The sequence below is a fragment of the Syngnathoides biaculeatus genome, chromosome 9, assembly GCF_019802595.1.
Source record: "Syngnathoides biaculeatus isolate LvHL_M chromosome 9, ASM1980259v1, whole genome shotgun sequence".
NCBI classification, from domain to species: Eukaryota; Metazoa; Chordata; class Actinopteri; order Syngnathiformes; family Syngnathidae; genus Syngnathoides; species Syngnathoides biaculeatus.
Window position 1 is genome coordinate 15,887,927 of NC_084648.1, and position 24,121 is coordinate 15,912,047.

At 42.4% G+C, this 24,121-nt stretch overlaps 2 protein-coding genes across 2 annotated transcripts; both read left to right on the plus strand.

The window, feature by feature from the left end:
- On the plus strand, window positions 1-19,637 carry LOC133505935 (methylcytosine dioxygenase TET2-like). The gene is made up of 7 exons (XM_061829505.1): window positions 1-323; window positions 11,934-14,734; window positions 14,808-14,898; window positions 14,984-15,077; window positions 15,165-15,373; window positions 15,460-16,570; window positions 19,578-19,637. The coding sequence occupies exons 2-6, from the start codon at window positions 11,977-11,979 to the stop codon at window positions 15,512-15,514; spliced, it is 3,207 nt and encodes a 1,068-aa protein (XP_061685489.1). The 5' UTR covers window positions 1-323; window positions 11,934-11,976; the 3' UTR covers window positions 15,515-16,570; window positions 19,578-19,637.
- tet2 (tet methylcytosine dioxygenase 2) lies at window positions 16,586-23,843 on the plus strand. The gene is made up of 5 exons (XM_061829506.1): window positions 16,586-19,728; window positions 19,840-19,929; window positions 20,121-20,258; window positions 20,410-20,764; window positions 21,267-23,843. The coding sequence occupies exons 1-5, from the start codon at window positions 19,651-19,653 to the stop codon at window positions 22,628-22,630; spliced, it is 2,025 nt and encodes a 674-aa protein (XP_061685490.1). The 5' UTR covers window positions 16,586-19,650; the 3' UTR covers window positions 22,631-23,843.
- The last annotated feature ends 278 nt before the right edge of the window (window positions 23,844-24,121 follow it).

The following is a 24,121-nucleotide window of genomic DNA, read 5'->3' on the forward strand; positions in this document are numbered from 1 at the left end:
TTGTGACTATTTGAGTTTGCCGGCAAAAGAAGGATCTTCCCCCTGACTCGAACGCACATTTTTTTTTCTTTCTTCCCCCCACTCCGTGTGCCTTGAGAGTCACCTTCGATTTGGATTCTCCGGCCGGCAAAACAGCGACACCCCAAGCTTCTCCTGATGATGAGAGCAGACGTCAGACTGGTTTGCATGAATATTGATGTGGAGGATAGTCTGTTTCATAGAAGAACAGAAGGAGGCAAGATGGCTGCCCTTTAGGATTTGTTACAGGGGGAGATCCAGACAGTTCGGTGGAATTTCTACAAAGTGGAAGGACGTGAACGAAGGTGAGGATTCGCTGAGGGCGTTAATCATCTGCTTAGGTTTTTCTCTCGACATTGGTGGAGAATTTTGGCGCTTTTGAGAGCCAGGCCGGAGGTACAGCTAATGTCTCCCACCGCAAAAGCAAGCGCTAGTATAATAAGGTGGGGATTTTAGATAAAGCTACTCCAACATGGCTGACACATTTCTCTTTCTTCTTCTGCCAGCTGAAACCAACAGGCATATTTCTCTTTTTCTTTTGAGCTCGGTGTTTTCGGATTTTGAATACAGATCAGGGCTTTTTTTTTTTTTTTTTTTTTAATTCTCAGGCTGCTCGCTCTTGGTTTTTCCCAAGGATGAAGTGCTTTCTGTTAACTATTATTTTCTGTTAACGCTACGAAGCATTCCAGTTCATTTTTAAATGTGTGATTCCGAGTGACTACACCTTATTTAGAAGGTTTTCATTTGGGCTACGGGAACAATTTTAAATGAATTCCCAACTCACCGCCACTTTTGCCTGATGTTAACTTTAATATAACATTATTGTCTGTAGCTTTCTTCTGCACATCTGTGCATTTTTATTTATTTTTTTTTTGCGTGTGCAGACTTTATAAAAGTTCGGGCCGAGTATATCCTGGAGGCTGTTTCTGTATGGCGGGGGGGATATGGACTACTTTGTTTATCTCTATGAGTCAGCTTTCATTGCTTTTGCTGGTGAATGACAAGCAGACGAGAGAAAGGAGAATTTTGGTGGCAAGGGTGTAGTGGAGGCTGCTCAGAAGTCATTTCTTATAAACCATTGACTTTTTTTGCAAAAGGGATCTACTGCACGATTTTTTTTAACCCTGAATTTAAAATAACCAATCAGAACCAGTCTTATCTTAAAAAAAAATGTTTAAGGAAAAATAACAAACGTTTTTACATTTTTAAGATTGTACTTTAAATGCATATGGACCTAATATAGGTCGATAGCATAAATCAAAGTGGTAATAGTGTGACAATGGTGTGCATTCCAAACACAATTAGTACTGAAAAGTCACAGCAACATGTCAAATCAGATGTGTTAGGCCTTAACAGCAAATAGCTAATTAGTTGTTATTTTTGCTGCATTCACTAAGTGCTACTTAATGATTAACATCTGAATGGTCCATTAGAATCTGACAGATCTCCCTCGGGTTTGTGTATTAGACTTGGGTATTCTACCAAGAAGGGAGAAGGCTAACGCAAACTTGCTTCAAGGTAGAGAATGTTGACTGGACGTTTAATTTGGTAATTTAACAAACCGGCATTGCTAGGGTCACGTTAGTGCTATAAACAATGTAGGAAGTCAGGCTGGCGTTCTACAATCTCGTGCGCAATCCTCAAACAATGATTTGTGTCTACAAACTACCATTTCCACATAAATTGGAGAATTCAAACACCCAGATATCTTCCATTCAGATTTTTTTCTGCACTAAACCGTGTTTTCAAGTTAATAAAAAACATTTATCAACGAGCTGCCAGATGCAGCAGTTTGTGATACAGTATACATGGTATTTTGACAACACTACTTCTACTTGTGTGCCCTTATTTTTCGTTGTGACAACACTAGAGTTGGAAAAAAAAAAAACAAACATGAATTGACATGATGTATGCTTGTATTTTGATTCCAATGGCCATTTACAATATTGCATGAAAAGACCAGACCGCAAAATGTTGGAAAACATCTTTGGTGCATAAGTAGTAAAGAAGCGGTTGTAGAAATGCTTACTATAGTTAATGACAATAGTGCAATAAAAAAGAAAGTTGATTGCATGATTGGCCGTTAAGCCTTTGTGTTTAAGGTACACATTGATGTGGACGCGGTTTTATTTTTGCATGTTCTTGTGGATCTGCACTGCTGCGGTTACCTCAAGACCCCAAGAAGTACTGGGACACGGAAGCCTTTATAGGCCCAAGGGGGCTGAATGGGGGAAGGGCCAAGTAGATCAATCACATTCGCATTGCTACTCTCGTCTATCTGCACCTCCAAAAAAAAGCCGCGCGGTTGGGAATGCTCCTTCGCCAAAGCTATAAGTCCCCTTTATGTCACTCCCAGGGCAAAAGACAATATCACCTTGAGGGAAGAATGTCTAGTTGCCATAGCGTGCCACAACAATGCTGGCCACTTACAATACCCAAGCCCTCACCTCTGACCCAGCTCTGTCCAGCCCACGCATCATATTTCCACCCAGAGGTAGTTGCACAAATAGCAAGGAAACAGGCTGAATGTTTCAGACTGCACTGTTTGCTCGCTGATCCTCGCTTCACGACTAACCTGAGACAAAATGGCAACATAGAGAATGTATAGATGTGTTTAGTGCGTGCCATTGGAGGGTTTGTTTCTGATATAAGGAAGAAAAGCAACACCAGAAAAGAAAGTAGTCATCCAAAGAATTGTGCAGTTTCATCGCATTTCAAGACAATTGAACGTGACATCACGGATTTCTAAGTATCTAACTACGTGGCAAATAGGAGCTCGGTAAATGAATGTTAATAAATAAGTGAAACTGAATCTGGGACTATTGTTTTGAATGAGGCAAAATATACCGGCACGTGACTAAGGAGAGTGAACCCCAACCAAGACACCAGATTGCGCTACGAGGTTCCGTTTACGTGACCAGTCCAGGGTGTGCGATACGGACCCCGCGAGTAGGTATCGATTCCCGGATTTACCCCGAGGGTTGAGACGCGGAGGGCAGTGACAGAAAAAACTTCCTCCACGTGAGCGCACGCACATGGCCGCTGTGTTTACAAACACTATCGTAGCGTTCGGTAACGTGGCAAGCGTGAGGTTACGTAAGCACCCTAAATTAAACACCATCTTGCCTATATTCAGACAGCCGACGGTTCGCGAACAATTTTTGAAACGTGTTTTATGAGTTCTATTTTCTGGAGTTCGGGTTGAAAGTTAAAAGTACAGTTGCGCTATCTGCGGGACTAAGAGCAAAAATTAAAATGGTCAGGAAGTGACTTCATACAAAAATATGTATTCTGTGAGGCTTTGGAGTAAGTAACACTTTTGAAACCTAACAAAACATTTAAAAATGACAAGAATCAGCTTTTTAAAAAAAAATAAGTGATTCTTTCCTTAAATATTAATTTGTAAACTTTGATATCCAAAAATAGATTGGTCACCATTTGAGATCTCACGACAGTGCAATTTTAAATGGTGCAAATGGCAAATTATCAAATGAATGCGCAGGATGTTTGCCCCTTTCCAAAATGTCAGATATAGAGGGCTGCAGTGCTAGAAGTTGTCAATGAAAAGGTCAGCCTTCCCATGGCCCCCCGTTGTCCACACATGAAGTACAAAGACAGACATCTGGTCCTAAATGACGTTCAGACGCAGAACCAAACCAAAGCATTTGAATTGCATCACAGACGACTTCCTCGTCGAGTTTGACCTTTATGTAAGGCTTCCGAGGTAGAACCAATACAACGAGTTGTGTCTTTTGAATTGGACTGATCAAGAAAAAAAAAAAAAACACAATGGTGTGCTAATTAGAGGGTTCAATCTCAGTCTTGCTTAAGATTGGAAAGCGATGACACAACAACAACCTGTTTGGGTATCAAACTGAGGTGTTTACCACAGAAATGATGCCGGCACATCCTGTAAACGATGATTAATGGAGCTCATTTTAGTCATATCAACACATAATAAACGCGTACAATATGTATGACTAATAACTTCGTTATTACATATAGCTGCTGCGCCCACTTAACTTGAGTCGGAAGAATCGTTTACGCTTTTTCAGAAAATTCAACAGCCTATTTCAGTCGATGACTAGCCAGTGTGACCTCAAGGCTTCTGCAGAAATGTCATGGGAAAGGCTAAAAATCAGGTCAACTCAGATATAGGTCTGTTATGCTATGTGCCGTGTTGATATTTTCCCTTTATAAAACATTTCCATTGCCTCTGTTTACTGTTCAAATCTATTTCCTGTTTACTTAGAAGCGGTCTGAAAACTAGTCATGCAAAAAGTTGGAAAATATTTCGCAAAATGTCCACGAGTGTATTACATCACTTCACTTGAAGTTCAGGAGGCCAAATGGAAACACGAACAAAAGATGCAATTGCAAACCACTTTTCACAATTCTTACATTTGTTCCTAATCACGTTAATATCAGGTGTATAATACCAGAATTGATACGTATAAAGCATGTACAACACGGCAAAACAATCCTGTAGTCAGTAGCACCGCAGTAATGTTCAGACCAGATGGTCTTTGGAGCGCTCGTAAGATGGTGGTAACCATGGCGACCGTGTGGCCTGAAATAAATTAACTTTTCTCCGTGCACAGTTCATCAAGTTAGTCAGATATATTGACTGTTTTCAGAGACAAAGGGGTTGGAGAGCAAGAAGTAGAGATGCCGCTTTGACAGGGTTTTGGGAGCACGTTAGAAGGTTTTCTATGCAGTCTGAACCAGAAACTTCCTGTGATGAAGCTTTAAGACAGCGAAAGGATTTAGATTTATGTCTGCATGCTTTGCGCACGGGGTTTCGTAATCTCAGAGAGTCTGACTTCAAGTCGGGTCTCTTCCAGTTTCAACAGACTAAAACAGAGCAGTGATTAATTGGTTGACAAGTGTTTGATTTAGGCTAAGGTTCAAGTGCTGTTTAGTATCGGGAGTGACCGCCTGTGCAAAAGAAGAATCTGATAATTAAAAAAAAAAAAAAAATGCACACAGTTTTAGCCAAGTCAATTGTGGAGGGAGTTTCTTGTCAACAGTTGTTTAATGCTGTCAGATTTGTTTATACCTATGTATAAATCGGAATTAAGGGTACAGTTTTTCTTCAAACTTCAATCTAAAAATAAAAGTTGAGAATGTATCACGCTTTTATTTAATCCTTCAACTTTGTTTTTACTTTCATCACCAATGAACGAGTCCAATTTTTTTTTTTTTTTTTTTTTTTACAAAGGCTTGGTCTGTTAGCAGTTAAGCCAGTTCTGCTGGTTCAAGCAGTTCAGCCTCACCCTTTACAGGCAGGGAAACCATTCATGTCATTTCTTCGTTCAGAATTTTTCACAATCAATGACTTTTAAATCCATAATGGTTCTTCATAGCAACACAGTCACATTAAGGCCTTTTTCATTAACAAGATCATCTGGAAACCGGATTGCAGGATCAGAAGGTCTGGCACGATTGTGTTTATGTAATGAACACATGTATGAATGGTACAGTTAAATGTGGTTTGTGGACGAGTATTCAGCCTGCAAAGAATTCCTTTTCCCATACTAAAGAATTCTCTGGGGTGCCTCTGATTACTGCACTTTAGTTGATTTATATGACCTGACTTTAGACAAAAAACTAATGCCAAGAAAAACATCCTGGGCGAAGGTAACAGATATTACACTGTAATAAAACCACGGTCTTTGTGTTCAACAATTAAAATCTATTAACTAAAACCTAGTTTTGATTAAATAATCATTGGAAGAACTGTAACTGAAAAGAAACTAGCATTGGTAAAAATCACACACACGAATGCAAACAGAAAAACGTGCAGCACGGCAAAAAAAAAAAAAAAAAAAAAAGCGGTATCTCCCAGCCAAGTCGACCACATCTGCTTTGCATTAAACATAAACAATGACATTGGTATGGAGGAGGAGGACATTCTCTTGCGAGCAAATTACAAACAGAGGAGTATCTCTGATGTATTGTGACTGTGATAATTTAATAACGTTATCTGCTCGTGGTAAGAAGAAAATGAGGTTAAGAGAATTACGTTTGTTTGGAAAAGATGTTGAATATCTATATTGCACCACATACGTATTTGCAAAGCTCTCAAATTAGAGACAGGACAAAATATTAGTGTCCTCACAATTTCTAGTCATGAAATAGTGGAACAAGAATTCCTTGTAGCCAGAAAATAGATCTTTTTTTTGCAAGCAGAAATGAATTTATCCACAAGCTAAAGCTACCATCATAGCTATCTTAACAATTCCTCATGTAAGAGGAAAAAAACAGCACATCGGTAATAGTTTCTTCAAGCTATCACACGGTTCAGATCCTCTTATGTCATACTTAACAAGGCCAAAGCAAGCTTCGACGGGAAACTGTTTTGGCATAGCTGACTGGAAAGGTGACCTGAGGTTGTTCAGAGAAGCGTCACCTTTGCTCCTTCTCGACTTTGCCAAAAAACAGATAAAATATTTGAGTGGTACGAATAAAGAACGTGGTCTTCCAGAGCTCCGCATAGCTCAATCCCTTTGCTTACAAACTTCTCCAAACAGGAGTCATAAGTTACTTCCTACTTATCAGATAAACGTTCTTTGCAAAGACAAGAACGGTTACATTGAACCGTGCACAAATGCAAATTTGTCTCCCTAAAAGCGACTGAGTCTATCCCATTTAAGAGTAGAAGAGAAAGAATGTTAGAGTAACCAAGCTAAAAATGCTCAACATTCCATCACATGTGGCTCTTTCACAATTAGGAAATATATCAGTGGTAAAAATATACAAATCTTAATCAAATCCGTTTTGTTTTTTTTAAATCTCTATGACTAACAATCATTTTTCATTAATTGCAATTGAGATATACTCGACATTGAATTGATTTCCTCTGAATTGCCGCCCGTATCGCTCTGAAGGATTGAAAGAATAATACGAGAGACAGAAGGCTTTTTGTTTCGGAAGCGGTATCATATGTTCATACCAACAGTTATGAGTAACCATGTGAGGTACATTTGGAAACACCGCAAACAGTGTGCCGTGTGACATGAATCACAAGTGTGAGGGGGCTGGACCAAGTGAGTTGGTGAGCTGTGGCGTTTGAAAGAACATCTGTCTTGACATGCGTGACTAGCAGTTGACCAACAGCAGGGGCATATCAGGCCAACTGCTACTCGTGTTTTAGGATCAGGATTGCTTTAACCCTCTTCCAAAAACTCTTTTCCAGTCCACACAATGGACTCTATCCCCTTAATCTTTGTCAGAAAAGTCATGTACTGCCAATCATCGCATTGCTTATATGGTTTATTTCTAAAAACATGCAAAAATGTTTATAGGGACTGTTGGGTATGAGAGACCATAGACCATACAGCTTGCTATAGAGATAAAGAGGAGAAGTGAGTGCAAAAGAGGGGAGTGAGTACAGATAAAAGTTTGCGTAGTCAGCTAGAATACCGAGTCGTGTAAATGTTGTCATAGGCTGTGCGGTTTGCACAGTCCGGCTCTATATTTAGCGAACGGATTTAAAGCACTCTGCGATGCAAATAATCTGACCTAATTACACGTGGGGTAGAAAAGGATGAGATTTTACTGGCGCAGGAGACATGATGATACTCTCGACCGCACAACCAGACCGACTACATAATATTGTCTTTAATCAGCAGGCACAATGAAGAATCTTCAAAGTTTCGCAAGATCGCTAGCAGATACTTAAGGACTGCTAAAAGGAGAATGAGCAAGGAGTCTTGACAAGCATTTTGATTTGCTACACGCTGCTCTATATTGCCAAGTATTTTCTTCAACAGGAGCACTCTTTATCCTCGCTGCCAAGGTCTCAACCTGAATGATAGGAACCGGAGTCTCCTAGCAGCTGTTGTGAGGGGTAAATGTCACATACGACCGCCAAGCCACGGCAAACAGACGCCATTGACTGTGGACGCTCAGATTTCGCTGTCCCGGTCTGGAGGAAAAATAAAAACACAACGTGGGTCCAGTGCAAAACCCAAAGTAGGAAATAAAAGTATACTTTTGGAGAGTCAGGATGAAATACCAGAGAGCAGGAAATGGCATTAAACTTGGATTTCTGTCCATGTGAGCTAAATTGAAGAAGGCTTCAATTTCCCCTAGTTTCGCTAAGACCTCCATAGACTGACTCTCGAATATCAGTTTAAAAGTGTCAATTGCGGGTTTTTTTTTTTTTTTTTTTTAATAGTTTTTTTGTTACACCGGTGTCAAGAAAAGCCTCCTCTGCTAGCTACTTCTGTTTGACCTAGTTTTATATCCAGTGTGTTCATATTTGACTTCCTTTCCTCTGCTTATTGCCTCGGTGTAGAAGGGCACGTGTTCGTTATGTTGACATCGCCGTCTCTTGAGAAGAAAAGGAAAGTGGAAATATCCACTAGTGACGTAGATAAGGTTCATAAATTCAAATGACCTGATTTCCGTTCACTCGACGGAAAAACATCTGGAACTCAGGAACGCACGGACGATTTTCATTCATATTTTACCTTGACTGAGAGTCCAAACTTACCCCAAATTCTTTGAGGCAGTGAGTCTCTCAGTGTCGTACGGGTACCAGTAGTGGTACGTAGGCTCCCTCTAGTGTTATGCAAAAGAATCCTTACCTCAGGACAATTTGACTTTTTTGCAATGTATCATTAAGAATTTTTTAAAACAGATATATTTTCAAAATAGAAATTTGATGTGCAATAATTTTCAAGTAGTTTTACCCAATATAATTTTATAAGGGCGGCAGCTGTTAAAGCGTTGGCCTCACAGTTCTGAGGACCCGGGTTCGATCACGGCCCCGCCTGCGTGGAGTTTGTATGTTCTCTCCGTGCCTGCGTGGATTTTCTCCGGGCACTCCGGTTTCCTCCCACATCCCAAAAACATGCAACATTAATTGGACATTCTAAACTGCCCCGATCCGTGTGCCCTGCAATTGGCTGGCAACCAGTTCCGGGTGTACGCCGCCTCCTGCCCGTTGACATCTGGGATAGGCTCCAGCACTCCCCCGGGACCCTCGTGAGGATAAGCGGCAAAAAGAAAATGGATGGATAACTTGTAGAAGTACAGCCTGACAATGTAAGCCTTCTGCACTATTGTTTTCAAATATCGGTTATGATGGTGGTACTTCGAGAGCGAGGAGTTTTTTCTAAATATTTCTAAAGAGTTTTCAAACATTCGCCTTAAGGCACTAAAACAAATGACCACAGATCTCATGACTTCTAGTTAAGAGGCTACATGGAGGTAACCGTCTGGATTACATGAGAATTTCAAAGTGCACAGCGTAGATCGTCGGTTTCCAAAGTCAACCTGGGCCCGGACCCCCAGTGAGTAGTTCAAAAAGCTCCCGGACCCCCAACCTCAACTTTCGCCAATAACGTAGTGCTGGACACAGGTATGCCATTCTGGTACAAAGAAATACTCAATTTTAGCGGCACACGCACTCTTGCTTTTTATTTTTGCACAATAAATCAAAACGTGGTTCAACACTGGAAAGGGCAATTCTCCCATCATGATTCGCTTCCAGATGATTTCCGTTTTTTTCGTCTTCAGATCACGGACCCCTTGGAAAGACGTTTTTCTCCCCTTTGGGGGTCCGCGGACCCCACTTTGGGAACCACTGACGTAGATGATGGGCTTACACAAGAGAGATGAATCACAAATAGTACTGCATAGCTACCTAATGTGCAATTAGATGAGAATGACTTCTTGAGACAAAGAGCATGATCACAAGTCGAGTCATAGCAAACATAAAACTGTGTACATATTCCTTGAGGAAAAAAACAGATGCGCAATGTATCATAATGTAAAAAAAGAAAGTTCTGAAAAACACCCTGACTGAACACACGGAAATCACATGCAAGAGCTTTTGTTTCATGCTCCATTTCTACTACAAAACAATCTGCAACCCTCATGGACAAACTAAATCAGAATCATCTGTGTTGAAACATCCAGTCCAATACTAAAAATATCTTCAAGTAATTACAGTCAAATTGGGACATTTGTGCGCGCCTTGCCATTTCATGCGTTTGTATGCATGTGTGCAAACCGGCCAACATTCAGCTGGGATTTCGGGCTTTGTCCTAGGTTCACAAAGATTATATATTTTTTTTTTTTGGGGTTGTCAGAGTGGGTGTACCCAACTGTGACAAGCTGCTTGGCTCCGCTTGGTTCTTTGTAAACCCCGGAGTGCCACAGGAACGGGAGTTGCGCTCATGGCAGCCCGGTGCTAACCTCTTGACTTAGTGGCTGATTTACAGCCCACCAGACAAAACAAAGGGATATTCCCACAGGGTTGGAAAGCAGTCGTCGCCCAATTATCTCAATGCAACGTTAAAGACATGTCTTTACTAACGAAAAAAAAAAATAATAAAGCTGTACAATTGTAACAAAAAGGATTCTATTAGTGAACATTTCACAGACAACTTATTTGCAGGTTTGTAAAAATGCTGCATTTGTGTTCATGATTACACAGTAAGAGGTAAACCCCTGAAAATTGTTGCCTTTCATATTTTCAAACAATTGACAAAGTATTCGTTGCTCCCGAGCCACCGTCCAAAGAGCCGCCACCAGGCTTTGTTTCTGTCAACAAGAGACGCTTGAAGACGTCGGCTCGACTCGTTAGCGAGACATGAAATACGTTAATTACGGGACACCATTGGAGTGCGGAATAGTGAGTGACCGAGACAATGAAGGAATTGTACCCATCCCACCCGGGAGAGCCTAATAGTTTCCCGTGTTGACATTCTTAGATTAGACCCACTTTGTCACAGCTTAGGAAAAAAAATAGTCTTACAGTAAACACTGGAAACATTCTCAGTGGGGAGTTAGACTCAAGTGCCACGTAGAAACTAGGAATTGTTTAATATCTATACACACATTTTAAACAAATAAAGCATGTTGGGGACAGTAAAGTGAAGGGGTCGGGCCCGGTGCGCAGTTTTTTTTTTTTTATGATTGGTAAATAATGTGCAAAACTCGAGAAGTATGGTGTAAATATAATATCTTGAGATCACTGTTACCGTGCAATTGTGAAAAGTTTGGCAAGGAGTGTAAAGATGAAATTATCAACTCTGGTAACAATCTTTGGCTATTGTATTTTTCATTCATCACTTTGATTACATGGCAGTGTTATAGACATTGACGAGAAATTTAAGATAATACGTCTGGGATCGGTTTCTGTTCTTGTTTGGGGTATAAGTTAAGAACATGCGACAGAACAAACTCCTCACTTTTATGCTTTTTTTTCTAAATACATTAAATGTGTATGAAAGGCTGAAAACATGCAAAAACTGAGAATTTAGTACTGAATTGTTGCGATAAAGCGTCAGTTTTTCATGATGTCATTTGTCCAAATTTTTGTAGCGAGGTCAAATACTCGCCCTCTGATGCAAGTGGCCTGGGGCGTACACTGACTGGCATGAGATGACACCCCCCCCCCCTCCCGCAATATAAATACTGAGTGCCGTCTGTGGCTAATCGCGGCAAGCCGCCATATGCGGTATGTCACGTGAACAAACTCGGAAAACGGGATAGCAGACTCGTGTGGTAACAAACATGCAGGCAAGCAACCCCAACTTGTTGAAATTTTGTTTTGTGTACAACTGGTGTCTTCGGACACGAGTTAAATACATGTGTATAATTTATTCATAGAAATATCAATAAAAAATTGCAACATCTACTGTTAAAAAAAAAAAAGACTGCAGACATTTAACGTCCCCCTTACCAATTTATTTTCCATGATGATTTTGTTTTATTTGTTCAATTTTTGTATATTTTTAAAAAATACTGTTCTGTGTGGTGTGAAATTTACAAGGCTTTTTTTTTGGTTCAGTTTATAGCCACTTTAAACCGAGAAACCTGATGTGTAAGGAAACAGAAGTGAGTAAAGCAAATCTGCCCAGGTTGCTAAATACTTGTTTTCAACTTTGTTTTTGTAGGACGCAGAGAGGGCAGCCTGTGAATGGACTCTGAGCAGGCCAGATGGAAACAGACCAGACCAGACATGAGACGGAAGAAAGTTTGACATTAAAGAAAATTGGCACATCCAGCAACAACTCAAACAAACTCCAGAATGGAGACTTCTTTTCAGATGGGGAGCCTCTTCAAATTACTGGCGACACAAACTGGAACAATTACAAGCCCAGCACCGTTGCCAATTCCATGACCAGGCAAAACGAAACCTGCAATGACCCCGGATCAGTACAAGGGCTGCTGGATCAGGGATCCTTTCTTTTGAACGGAGAGTTGATGAATGGAGATTTCAAGCATGTACTTTCTGAACAGTCATTCCTGGCTAGCCAGCCAAAGAAATTTAAAGGAGCTTCAGAGACCTCTGAATTGAAAATCAATGCAGAGTTTGAATGCAAGGCTCAGGCAGAGACAAAATTAGGAAACAGGAATTGTACAATTCCGAATGGAGATCATTTTCCTCCGCCAAGAAATAAACACGTTTCAATTAACGGTGCTGTACTCGCCACCTCCACAATAGGAAGTACACCAGGTGATCTTTTACAGAAAACTTTGTCTCAGTATTATCCTGAGCAAGTATCAATTGCACCACAAAGGTCTGGGACCCAAGATGCTATGAATGATCCCCTAAATAATAAACTCCCTGGTGAAGATCTCATACCTTCCACTTTCACTTCAGATTTTCCCAATTCCGCTCAGATGCTCGAAACGCAACCGCGACAGCCTGGGACATCTGGTATTGTGGAGAATGCCAATAATTTGAACTCTTTAAACTACATCGTCAATGGATACTTGAACAATCATGAAATAGATTACCAGCAGAAAAAACAACAGCAGCAACATCTTCCACCGCCTTGCACTGCCCACGAACGATCTCTTGATCAACTCACTGGCATGGTTTCATCATCAAATATGGCCAACTCCCTGCAACAACATCAAAATGGCCTCCAGCGCTATAATAATGACACAAGTCCTCACCAAACATATGAAAATGTGGACCACAATTTGGATCAAAACAGTTTTAAGGAGCGCAATACTCTACAGACAACTGATGCAGTACTGGCGAATTATAGATCATCACCAGTCCCTGGAATACAGAACATGGTGCAATGCGGAAAACCAGGGTCTGGTCATGCTCAACAGTTTGGGATTCAACCCAGGAACTTTCAACAGAATTTTGGAAACTTTCATGGAACTGACAACAGCATGGGTACTAAGGGACTCCATCCACAGCAGCAAATTCAGGCAAGATTAGACGATAGTCTGGATAGCACAACCCAGCAAACGGGCAACTTGTGTTCAACTCTCCGTCAGGACATCTGGATGGAACAGAATCCTTCAAAGCAACAGACAAGTGATAGGTCTTCCCAGGGAGAGAAAGAAAAGAGGGGATTCTCGGCCAGCGTTCTATCAGACCAACAGAGACGTAGCCTCCAGTTTCAGGGTCAGATTATGGAGGCAAGCACTGTACAAAGGTTTGAGTCACCGGGAATGTTCAAAGAAAACATTCAGGGGTCTAACAGTATACAGGAACAACAAGCTATTTTTTTAGGCCAACCACACTGTGCTTCAGCCCGTAACAAAAATGAATCAGAGTGGCAGGAATCAAATTCTAACACAGATGTAATACAGCAGCCTCCACCCCAGATAAAGCACGAACAAAAGGCCGGGGGACATTATCACAACCCCGTGCAGTCCGAGCACTTACATGACAACCCTGAACTGCAGGACGCATTGTCGCCTGGTTTTTTCACGACGCAGCAACAGCAGCACTGTAATCTTCCACGTCCACTGTCTCACCCGCCGCAATTGAAAGAACAGCAACTTAAGTCTCCCATTTACAGACCTCACAGTCAGCCTCAGCCAAGTCAAGTTCAACTTAACCAGCAACACAGAAACAACTCTGCACAGCCCAGTAGTCACTTGTGCTACAAGAACGCAACAGATATTCAAATGGGTCAAAGATCGTTTTCGCCAAACTCAGGCAGCAGCGATCCCAGGCAATTTCCACCGCAGCAACCCAATAGCTGTCAATCGGCAAATAATACCAACTCCCCACAGACGTCTACACAGTCACAACCGTATTTGCCACAAAGTGCAATAAACCAACAGATAACACATATGCATCCAAAGACTGAACATCAGCTGAAAGCGTGTTCTCAGTTACAAAGGGCGTCTCACCTGCGATCGCCAATTCCCCACAGGGACTTACAGAAGCATGAAGCTCTACGGACGCACCTGCTACAAAGGCAAGAAAGACAGGGCCCTCCCCATTCTACACAAAGCACTAGGGATAGTAATTACGGCCTCACACATATAAAAATTGAAAATGGAACCAGATTTAATTTGCCTGGCTGGTCACAGCAGAAACCGGGCGGATTGCAAATCAAGCAAGAGAATCAACAATCTGTATGCGAGAATACTAGGCAGAACAATATCCTGGCCTCCATGGAACAAAGTCTGAAACAGTACCAACTACCCTCTGTATTTGAGAAGAAATCTTTCGTCATTAATTCAAATAAAATCAAAGTGGAATCTTCCGGGCCCGTCACGATTCTGTCAACCAACGCTGACATGTGTAAAGTGGAAGCATCGGGAGCTGCTATACCCATGACAGGTTTAAAAAGAACGCCTGACTCCACGCCCAAGAAAGAACAACTTCTCCAGAGATTCATGGATTCTCCGATGAAGCTATTTGATACCCCAATAAAAAGTCTACTTGATACGCCTATTAAAACACAATATGAAATCGCATCCTGTCACTGTGTTGGTGAGTCGCCCGTTTTTGGTTACATTACAAATGTTATGGTGTGTTAAATACTGAAAAATCTCCTTTTATTCAGAACAAATTAGTGAAAAGGATGAGGGCCCATACTATACTCACCTCGGATCAGCAGCTACAGTTGCTGGTATACGGGAGGAGATGGAGAGACGGTAAGCAACCGTTACAGTGCACTGAGCTGTATAATCACAAGTGACTGTTCGATTGTAAACAATTTAATATCCATCTTATTTCAAGATCTGGTTTAAATGGTCAAGCCATCAGGATGGAGAAAGTGGTGTACACCGGCAAGGAAGGAAAAAGTACACAGGGGTGTCCTATTGCAAAATGGGTAAGGCACTATTTTTTTCTGTGTCAATGGAATTCTTCCCAAGAAAATGAAACTCCTTCAAATATGTACAATAAATTCTCATAACAGGTGATCCGCCGAGCCAGTGTCGAAGAAAAGCTGCTGGTGTTGGTTCGAGAACGCACTGGACACAACTGTGACACGGCCTGCATAATCGTGGCAATCCTGGTCTGGGAGGGCATCCACCCCAGCCTAGCTGACAAACTCTACCTCGAGCTAAGTGAAACTCTAACAAAGCATGGAGCCCTCACCCAAAGACGATGTGCTCTCAATGAAGAGTGAGTGACAACCAAACAGAAACAAAAACATATACAGGGTGTCCCAAAAGTCTCTGTACACTTCATTTGATTCCATTTAATTTTAGGTATTATTTGGAAAGACGAGACACCATCAGCGTTAGACATCCTAAGGCTTTGTGAGCGGATTTCCTTGACCACGGGTTGCCAATTACCACTGGAGCAGGATTGTAAAACTGCTGCATGGCAAGAAGTCTTCCTGTCCTGACTGCTGTTAAACCCAAATTTGAGAGGATTTATCACAATCACGTTGCTCCAAAACCATAGTAGAATTCATGCTATTCAATTGCAATTTTTTTAAACAGGTGCTTTTTTAGACAAACCACGTAATGACAGTCTTGCTACTACAATGGCTGATGAAAACACATTTTCTTGAGTAAACATTCGCACAAAACCAGGTAAAGTATCCAGAGGGGCTGCATTGGAACACAGAATCCACAAAAAATAAATTCAGTGAATAGTTCTGAGAGTGATAAAGCTTTACTTCTACTGACCTTAGGTTGTTGAGCATCATAATCTTCCCACTAAAGCCTTTGAACAACCTAAAATCGGTACAGGAAAAGCTTTATCCCTCTCCGAAGCACCCGCTGAACTGAACATTTTTTTACGCTTAGTTCCAGTGTGCAGCACATGATGGCGGCGCGCACGGGCGCAGTTGGCTTATCACTCTCCTTATCAGTGATTTTACTTGTATTTTGTCTGTGTTTTTCTGGCCACTTTGCTTACGTACGTTTTGGCACTCTGCTGCTACAAACGCCAGGAAGTTTTGGACTTCGGATACAGACACAAAATAGTTTCAAGCGACTTTCAGCACCGACATAACATTCCAGACGAGATAACGAGACTGCCGTGGATTGTTGTCGGGCCGGTGAAGCAGCGCAGGCAGAAGAGGGAGAGGACGCAAAAGCGGGGGCCGTCGGTCCGGCTTCCTGCTAAGGCTAAAGAACAATCCGCATAGGCCACCTCTTCCAAGCCTGTACCTCACTAACGCCAGATCCTTTGCCAACAAAATGGATTATCTGGAATTACAACTAGCAGATAATCGCTGTGTTCGTGACTGCTGCGTCCTCATCATAATGGAGACGTGCCTTCACAGGAACATTTCCGATGCCAGTGTGCAGCTAGAAGACCGCACTCCACACCACTCGGATCGGACTAAGGACTTTGGTAAAAGCAGAGGTGGGGGGCTCTGTGTGTACGTGTGTGATGACTGGTGCAACAACAGCGTGATTAGTGAGAGGCACTGTTCACATGACATTGAGTACATGTCCGTTCAATGCTGGCCCTTTTACGTCCCAAGGGAGCTAATTGCAGCCATCATCACAGCTGTTTATATCTCACCAGATGCTAACGTTAACAATACGCTCTCTCTCCAGCTGGACATTATTAATAAACAGTAGTAGACCCACCTCGAAGACACTCAAATTATAGCTGTGGATTTTAACAAGATCAATCTAAAGACTTATACTCCCAAAGTTCCACCAGTGTGGCAAATGTCCAACAAAATGTAGAAAATTTTAGCATGTGTCATCTGAAATTAAGCACAAATACATAACCACATGCCTCCCCCTACATTGGTGAGTGAGATCATATTTACCTGCTGCTCATCCCTTCATACACCCGCTTTCAGATGCAGATCCGGGCCCATTACGAAGACTAACTACCTGGCCAGAGACTGAGCTCAGTGCAATTCAAAACTGCTTCCAACACACAGACTGGGACCTATTTGAACACCAGGACTTGGACATATACAGAGGGGCTGCACTGGACTATATTAAGTTCTGTATCGAAACTGTGTGTGTGTGAAGAAAAGCATCAGGGTTTTTCCAATCCAGAAACCCTGGATGACCAGTCAGGTTCGATCACTTCTTCGGGCCCATGACACTAGCGTCAGGTGAGGTGACAGAGCTCTTTACAGCCCGGCTCGAGATGAGAAAGAAAAACATTGAAAATGTCAAAACGGACTATAGGAGGAGCATAGAGTCACACCTTGCCAGCAACAGACTTTGGGAGGTGTGACAGGGTTTACAAAGGTTCAAAAACCTCAGAGATCTGTGATGTGACACCAGGAGACACAGGCGATTTATTAGCTGAGTAGCTCAATGGGTTCTTTTCTCGCTTTGAATCTTCACAGTGACATTCAGCTGCTCCCCCAGGCTTCAATAAATCCCCATTCACGGTACAAGAGGATGATGTGAGGCGTGTGCTCCTGGCCAGGAACACCAGGAAGACTGTTGGCGCAGACTGAGTACCAGGCAACGTGCTCAGAGCATGTGCCCATCAGCCGTCCAGCATCTTTTGCAAGGTCTTCAAACTCTCACTGGCCCAAGCAGTCATTCCCAACTGGATGAAATCATCAACAATCATACCGATCTCCAAAAAGAAACCCTTGACCATCTTAAACGACTCCTGCCCTGTTTCCCTATCACCTGTCATCATGAAGTGCTTTGAGAGGCTGGTTCTCAATTGCATCAAAGATTGTCTCCCCACCAACTTCGACCCCCACCAGCTCGCAAACCGGCCGAATATATCAACAGAGAACATCATCGCCATAGCCCTGCACGCTGTCTTGAGCCACCTGGACCGACCGCAGTGCTACGCTAGGATGCTCTTTCTGGATTACAGCTCGCGATTTAACATAATCATACCGGACATTGTGTCAACTAAACTAGACATCCTGGGCCTGCTTCCTCTCACATCCATCTGGATCAAGGTCTTTTTGGCCAACAGAGTCCAGAAGGCGAGAATCGGCTCCCACCTTTCCTCCACATGCACACTGAGCACCAGCTCAACACGGGGCTGAATGCTGAGCCCCCTCCTGGACTGTCACTACACTGGAAACAGCACCGCAGTCCACATAACAATGACATCGTCAAATTCACTGATGATACAACAGTGGTCAGGCTGATCTCAAAGAGAGACGAGGCGCTCTCGAGGGAGGAGGTCCAGAACCTCACAACCTGGTGTTCAGACAGCAATCAGACACTGAAGCAAAGTGTGCGGCCTCCAGTCTTCATCAATGGCAAGTGTGTGACGAGAATCCACATGTTCAGATTCTGGGGGGGTCCTGATCGCCGAAGACCACGTCTCAGCATTTATCAGGCAGGCTCAACAGCGTCTCCATTTCCTGAGAGTCCTTGGGGAAAACAACCTGGACACAAACATACAGCTGACCTTCTACCTCTCATCCAGTGAGAGCCTGCTGATGTACTGTGTCTCCATCTGGTATGGGAGCTGTACTGAGGCCGACACAGCAAGCACAGAAGCTCATTGGCTGCCCTCTTCCCTCCGTGGCAAACATCTAATGTGCTCTGTGCCTCAGCAGAGCTGGGAACACAATTAAGGACACTAGAGACAGCGGTTCTCAACTGTTTGAGCTGCTGCCATTTGGAAGGTGGTAGAGATGCACCAAAGCAAAGACCAACAGACTGAAGGTTTTTTTTTCCTGAGCAATCACCATCCTGAATTCTCATTTTTCCTTAAGCCGTGCTGTTAATCAATATGTGAAGGGATGCTGATTTTCAACATCTTGTGCAATGCACTTTATCTATTCCATTTTTATGTATTTTTACCTCGCACTTTTGTATGCACTAAAACAGGAGATGCTTTCCTAGCTTATTGTATTATGTATGATGACAAGAAATGGCATTCTATTCTATTTACTGCAGCACTCCCGATACACTTAACTTGTGAGGAAGCCTATCCTCGAGGTCGGGTTGTCATCCGTGGTGGTATTAGCGTGAGTTCCGTTGTTTAGTTTGTCACAAACAGATTCTGTTTCAAGGAATTTTCCACGGATAGTGTAAATTGGACTACGCTTTGGAGCAGTGAGACGCCCATAAAGGTTTTCAAACTGGTGATAAACTGCAGTCGGGGACTTCTAAACAGGCCGCAATTTTGCCACACCGCTCCTATGTCAATAATTACAAAAAAAATGCAAAACCAAGTTATAAGACGCTGATGGTCTCACATCTTCCAGAATGAAACATAATAGAAAATAGAAAATAAGGAAGTGTATAATGACTTTTGGGATACTGTGGATTTACAAATGTGTACTTAATCTTTGCATTTCCCTGTGCTTGTACTTAAAATAATAATAAGCAGGTTGTTATGCAAACTGTTTCCTATTTTGCTTGCACTGAATTAATGGGTACGAGACCCTCAAACTGTCATTATTCCCTTTCAGGAGGACTTGTGCATGTCAGGGATTAAATCCAGATGCATGTGGAGCGTCATTCTCTTTCGGGTGCTCATGGAGCATGTACTATAATGGCTGCAAATTTGCAAGGAGTAAAATTCCAAGAAAATTTAAACTACAAGGAGATGATGTCAGAGAGGTATTCATCACTGATAAAAATGTGTACTTCTCACTGAGGTTACCAATTTACATCTCTTAAAACCATGTCTTGATGATAATAAAATTAAGAATGGCAATAATTTTCTTTTAGGAAGAGAGACTGGAGCACAACTTTCAACATCTGGCCACCTTACTGGGCCCCTTGTATAAAAATATGGCACCTGAAGCTTATGGAAACCAGGTGAGGACATTGGACAGATTAAAGGCGTTTAAAGGGAATGATTAGTAATAAAAGACATCTAATTATTCGTGCTCTCCAGCCGACACAAAAACACTTTGGAGTGTAGGCCTAACTACATGTATAACGTACATTTTGCGACAATACTGTCAGAAGAACTAACCTTAGCGAAATTTATGTGTTCCTGGACACAGGTTGAACATGAACAGAGAGCACCCGATTGTCGACTGGGGGTAAAGGAGGGGCGACCCTTCTCTGGGGTGACTGCTTGTCTGGACTTCTGCGCTCATGCTCATAGAGATGTCCACAACATGCAAGGGGGCAGTACTGTGGTAAGGAAAACATGTCTTCTCAAGTTCTGTTGAATTTGACACGGGGAAACGAAACACTTCAAATATCTTAAAAGCCTTTCATGAACGTGCTGAGACAATCTGATTTGGATCTATGATACCCTCAATGAATGAAACGCACTCGTTTTCGCAGGTATGCACATTAACAAGGGAAGATAATAGAGAGATTGGAAAGATACCAGAAGATGAGCAGCTCCACGTCCTCCCACTGTACAAGGTTGCCAACACGGATGAATATGGCAGTGAGGAGGGCCAGCAGGAAAAAATCAAAACGGGTGCCATTCAAGCCCTCAGTGCCTTCCGCCGCCAGGTGCGCATGCTTGCAGAGCCAGCCAAGTCGTGTCGCCAAAAGAAACTGGATGCTAAGAAAGCGGCGGCTGTCAAGAATGCCATGTTAGACAACTCTCATGATAAGGCAGAGAAAATGACCCCGTCGAAGACAAAAGCTGGAACTTGTGAAAACATCACACTAAGCACACCTGTGCCAGGTAAAACTCCTTTTACTTGGGTTATTTTTAGGTATCATCGTTAGACAAATTTGGCTTGTATGGATTTGTGGTATGTGCCCCATTCGCACGATACTATGTATAGTGGGGATGGGATGCTGCGGCCCTCGACTCTGGACGTTGTGAGTCGGTGGGGAGAATACTTCGAAGACCTCCTCAATTCAACTTACATCCCTTCCCATGAGGAAGCAGAGTCAGCGGTCTCTGAGGTGGTCACTCCTTTCTCTAAAATTGAAGTCCCGGAGGTAGGAAGAACCCGGGGGTGGATGAGATTTGCTCGGAGTTCCTAAAGGTTCTGGATGTTGTCGGGCTGTCCTGGTTGACAAGCGCCCTTAGAAATAGGGTGAAAGCTCAGTCATCCGGGAGGGGCTGAAAGTAGAGCCGCTCCTCCTCTGCTGAAGCTTCTGCACCCGTGACCCGACCTCGGATAAGCGGAGGGATGGATGGATGCATTTGTGACATTAACTTTTCATTTCTTTTTTAGGATTTATTCCAGGTGCTATTGGAGCCTCTCAACATCCCAATCAACCCACGGATCTCCTCAGAGTCCATTCTCGAGAACTACCGCATCAACAGCACGAGAGCATTCTTACCTCCTACCCCGGTGCAACAAATGTGGCCAAATATCCCAGGTTTCCCGGCCACCCAGTATCTTTTCCAAGCACTTCAGCGCCAGGGAGCATGTTTCCCCATCAACCCTCAACACCAGCAAGCCCTTACCCATCCACAGTCCATGCTCCTAATTCATTCATTGATGGAGTTAAGCGTTCATACCATAGCTATCAGTGTAATGGAGCTATGCCTGTTGATAACCACCATCCATACTATGCTTCAAACCAAAAGCAACTGGACATGTATCAAAGGCAAGTGCTGCACTCAGAGCAGCAGTATACAGCACATCAACGTTTTGAGGTCAATTATCCACCAAATTATGCTGATCCAGGTTTACAAGTTAATGGGTATAATACATGCAGCATGAGGCCAGTTCACCCCTTGAGAGCTTTCAGTCCGTGTAGTCCTAATGGAGCCGAAGACCCTCGTTTTATGGACCCGCTTTCAAGAGCAGCCTCTGCCCACAGAGTGCAAGACTACACGGCTGCCGGGAGCAACTGCAACCAGTTTGGAAGAGCCCCAAATCCATACTTGGGAAGTCGACAAATGTTACCCCCAGGCCAACAACCATTCCATATGCAAATTAAGCAAGAAATGGGTATTGCTAACCCAAATATGCTTGGTGCTCAATTAGGTGGCGGGTGCTTGAACGCAGAAATACAGACGGGATTGGATATGCTCAACTGCGGCCCCACAGTAAATGGTATTAAGCAAGAGCCTGGAGTGCCACAGAGACCCGCAACCCCACACAAGCCAGAAATTTGGTCGGACAATGAGCACAACTTCTTAGATCCCGATATCGGTGGCGTAGCAGTTGCACCGAGCCATGGCTCGGTCCTCATTGAATGCGCCAAACGGGAGCTCCATGCCACAACGCCTCTGAAAAATCCAGACCGCCATCACCCAACACGCATATCCTTGGTCTTCTACCAGCACAAAAATTTGAACGAGGCCAAGCACGGTCTGGCAATGTGGGAAGCAAAAATGGCAGAAAAGGCCCGCGAAAAGGAGGAAGACGCAGAGAGGAATGGTGGCGAGGGGACGCCAAGCAAAGGCAACAAGAAGGGGACGAAGCGTGAGCATCCCGAGCCGTCAGATTCTCTTGGGGAGCCTCCTTATAAGCGTTTTATAAAGGCACTCGTTGAGGGGTCTTCATCGTGCACAACCAACACCTATGTCAATACATCTCCGTATGCCTTTACTAAGGTCACCGGACCTTATAGTCACTTTGCTTAAAATACCCTTGAGGAAAAAAAAAAAAAAATGAAGGTGCTTTATTTATGCTACAACAACCTGCAGCACTGGCGTCATACAAACACTCCTAACCTGTTCAGGTCTTACACATTTTTAACAACTGAGCTTTACTTGTTGACCCTGCTATGGATGTATTTATTTTTGTTTTGCAACTTTTGCAAGATAACACACTGTTGAACCATCTGGTGCTCTCAATTCTACACACAGACCTACTTTCCTCCTTCTTACTGGAAAACAAAGCTTAATTTTTGGAGGCTTTATTTTATACTTACTTCAACGTGGCATAGAATGCCGAATTTGAAAGCGACAACTTCAAGGTGCTAATCATGTCTCTCTTTTTTATTAAATGTCTTGATACAACAGATGAAATAATTAAACAGGAAATAATGGGAGGTTTGTGAAATCATTAGCATCGAAAGGATCTGCATGTCGGTGTGTCTTGAGCACTTGATTATAAAACTTAAACGATAAAAGTTAGATAATAAATCAAAAGTAATTCATTTCAGAAGATCCACACGTTAAAATGCATTTTTTTAGAATTCATGAAAATTTTCTTCAGTACACTATTGTGTAGGAGGTTTTTTTTTTTTTTTTTTTCGCTACTGATATTCTATACATTGAGCCATTCAAATGGTGCATTTTTATATTTTAAGAAGAATTTTTTTTTGTATTTTTTATCCAAGGTTTTCCAGTTCACTGTCAGCAAAAATGTTCCTTTCGGCAGGTTCCTTGAGCCAGCCTGAATTGTGAAAATTAAGTGTAGTTTTTTTTTTTGTGTGTCTGTGGTGCTTTGTTGATGTGCTTTTTATACACTGAGGAGCATGAGACAGGGTAAGCTCGGTGTCACTTTCAGAGGGCAGCTGGCTTGCTGTGGGTTCTTTTGATTATTGTAATCTAACTGTAAGATAAACAGGTGATATGTGTACAGTAACTTAAATTCCCTTTTTTGGAATTGCTGTTATAAATTGTGTTTGTTGTAAAGAATGCGCGACACGCTTAATTCATTGTTTATCTTTGTGTTCCAATGGATCTTGTTTCATAGGGTGCTATTGAAACCTGTTAAAACATACAATGTGAGACTCTTTTAGGCAGTGAGAAGAAGGCTGTTAAATAATGTACAGAACCAACCAGTCAAATACCTCAAAACCAGTTTGGCAATAGGAATATATATATATATATATATATATATATATATATATATACGTATATATATTTCTTTTTTTTTTTTTTGAATATTTTTGGTTACAGTTTAACTGCATGCCACCTGAAAGGCGGAAAAGTTAATTTCTTACTTTCTGATCTACCTGCTAGAAAATTTTAAGTTTTAATGTTACTGTAAAATCAGGGACATTTAAAAATGAAATTGTACATTATTGCCTGCATTCGTTTTGTCTTTTTTTTTTCCCTCATTCAGGGACGTGCCATTGCATTTTGTGTCCCAGCGCAACTTTTCTAAAATACGTCACACAGATT

Bases quoted from the DNA above. Each gene is read 5' to 3' on its own strand.
- LOC133505935 (XM_061829505.1), top strand. From the start codon at position 11,977: ATGGAAACAGACCAGACCAGACATGAGACGGAAGAAAGTTTGACATTA. The intron at 14,899-14,983 runs GTAAGCAACCGT...TCTTATTTCAAG, and splicing joins CGGGAGGAGATGGAGAGACG to ATCTGGTTTAAATGGTCAAG. The intron at 15,374-15,459 runs GTGAGTGACAAC...ATTTAATTTTAG, and splicing joins CGATGTGCTCTCAATGAAGA to GTATTATTTGGAAAGACGAG.
- tet2 (XM_061829506.1), top strand. From the start codon at position 19,651: ATGTACTATAATGGCTGCAAATTTGCAAGGAGTAAAATTCCAAGAAAA. The intron at 19,729-19,839 runs GTATTCATCACT...ATTTTCTTTTAG, and splicing joins AAGGAGATGATGTCAGAGAG to GAAGAGAGACTGGAGCACAA. The intron at 20,259-20,409 runs GTAAGGAAAACA...TCGTTTTCGCAG, and splicing joins TGCAAGGGGGCAGTACTGTG to GTATGCACATTAACAAGGGA.